Source organism: Musca domestica, unplaced genomic scaffold (assembly GCF_030504385.1).
Source record: "Musca domestica strain aabys unplaced genomic scaffold, Musca_domestica.polishedcontigs.V.1.1 4, whole genome shotgun sequence".
Classification (NCBI taxonomy): domain Eukaryota; kingdom Metazoa; phylum Arthropoda; class Insecta; order Diptera; family Muscidae; genus Musca; species Musca domestica.
Genome location: NW_026712328.1, coordinates 24222506 through 24224060, shown reverse-complemented (window position 1 = coordinate 24224060; position 1555 = coordinate 24222506). Strand labels below are relative to the sequence as shown.

General features: G+C 35.8%; 1 protein-coding gene across 1 annotated transcript; it reads right to left on the bottom strand.

The window, feature by feature from the left end:
• Window positions 1-651: 651 nt before the first annotated feature.
• On the bottom strand, window positions 652-1555 carry LOC101892342 (uncharacterized). The gene is made up of 2 exons (XM_005186418.3): window positions 1335-1555; window positions 652-1266 (listed from the first exon to the last, which is right to left on the bottom strand). The coding sequence occupies exons 1-2, from the start codon at window positions 1347-1349 to the stop codon at window positions 697-699; spliced, it is 585 nt and encodes a 194-aa protein (XP_005186475.2). The 5' UTR covers window positions 1350-1555; the 3' UTR covers window positions 652-696.

Sequence of the window (1555 nt, the reverse complement as noted above, 5' to 3'; positions counted from 1 at the left end):
TACCATTTAGTGCAAATAAGAAATCTAATTACCAAATTTCGGTTCGCCCAAATTTAAATTGTACCAAATTTAGTACCATTTAGTACTTTTCGTGCGCATAGATACATGTTTTGAAAACTACCTCCATATCCCAATACTACTCTCCGAAATTAATGTTAATTACCAAATTTCAGGATTCCAGCCATTATTTATTACTTTTCGTACACATGAGTACACAATTGCAAAACTAATTCCTTACATCAACCCTACTCCTCAATCTTGATTCCCATTCGAAGTTTCAAGTTTTTAGCTCTAATCGTTTACATGATACGAAATGGTACCAAATGTAGTACACCTAAGTACATTTTATAAGATTGGTCCAGCTGCATAAACCCACTTTGACCTCCCAATATTTCAACAATTTTGGTATATTCGTTATTCCTTCCGATTATTGAAGCAAACCAACTGTGGATAAAAACCTCTGCTTCAATTCGTTTATATATTTTCTCTCAGGCTCTATTAAAAACCAGTTAGTGCGCTGTAACTATTTACATACGAGCATAAATTTGGTCTTTCTGAGCCACAAACTATATAAATTACATTTCTTAAAATTCTGTAAAAATTGAATATCTCAAATATATAACATTTAAAACAATCAGATTTTATTTTTTTAACAAAATAACAACATATAGTCACAAACCAAAAAAGTCTGTAACCTTAATGCCTCTTTGTGGGTGGCAAGTAAGCAGAAGAGCCACCGCCTTGTTGAAGACCATCCAAAATGCCAATAACAGATTTAACGGCAGAAATGCCTTCATCCGAGAAACTGGTGGTACCACCCAGACGATCATATTCAGCTTGGATATGATGTTGGGCGTGTTCGGCTTCTTCATTGGTGCGATATTTGATGAATGCAACTTCGGGCTTGCTAGTTGTTGTAACTGGTTCTTGAACAAATGTTTCAACAATGGGAGCATCAGCTTTCTTCGACAAAACATAGACGGCGGTCTTCTCTTCATTGACAGCTGGGGTGACACGGACCTTGATCTTCTGTTGTTTTTCGGCAGGAGCCTTAACGAAAACTACATTGTAGTTTTTGCGCGGTGTACCAACTGCAATGTCATGTTCTTGCACTTCTACACCCTCCTCCTGGGGTGCTGAATGAAGATAGAAATGTTTTGAAACCAACGGTTGTGCTCCATAGGCGGCATTGGTAGCGGCATTGTTTTGACTAGGATAATCGTATCCTTGATGAGAGGCAGAACACAATGCTACCAAACACAAAACCTATTTCATTAGAAAAATCGTTATAATTTGTACTATTTTTTTGACAAATACATTTTTAGAATATTTACCAGAAATCCACGCATGTTTAGATAAGTTGAAAGGTTTTAGTTGTTTAAGTGAATATTAGTTCTTTGGACGCTTTGAATTGCAATATGTTTTGTTGATTCAGAAACTATTGTATTTATATTAGCTCAAATAACACATTAGCAAAATGACCGTTTCAACACAATGTTGCTAATTAGTCGGTACCAAGAAATGACCCTCATAAATCATTTGTTATGTCCATCCT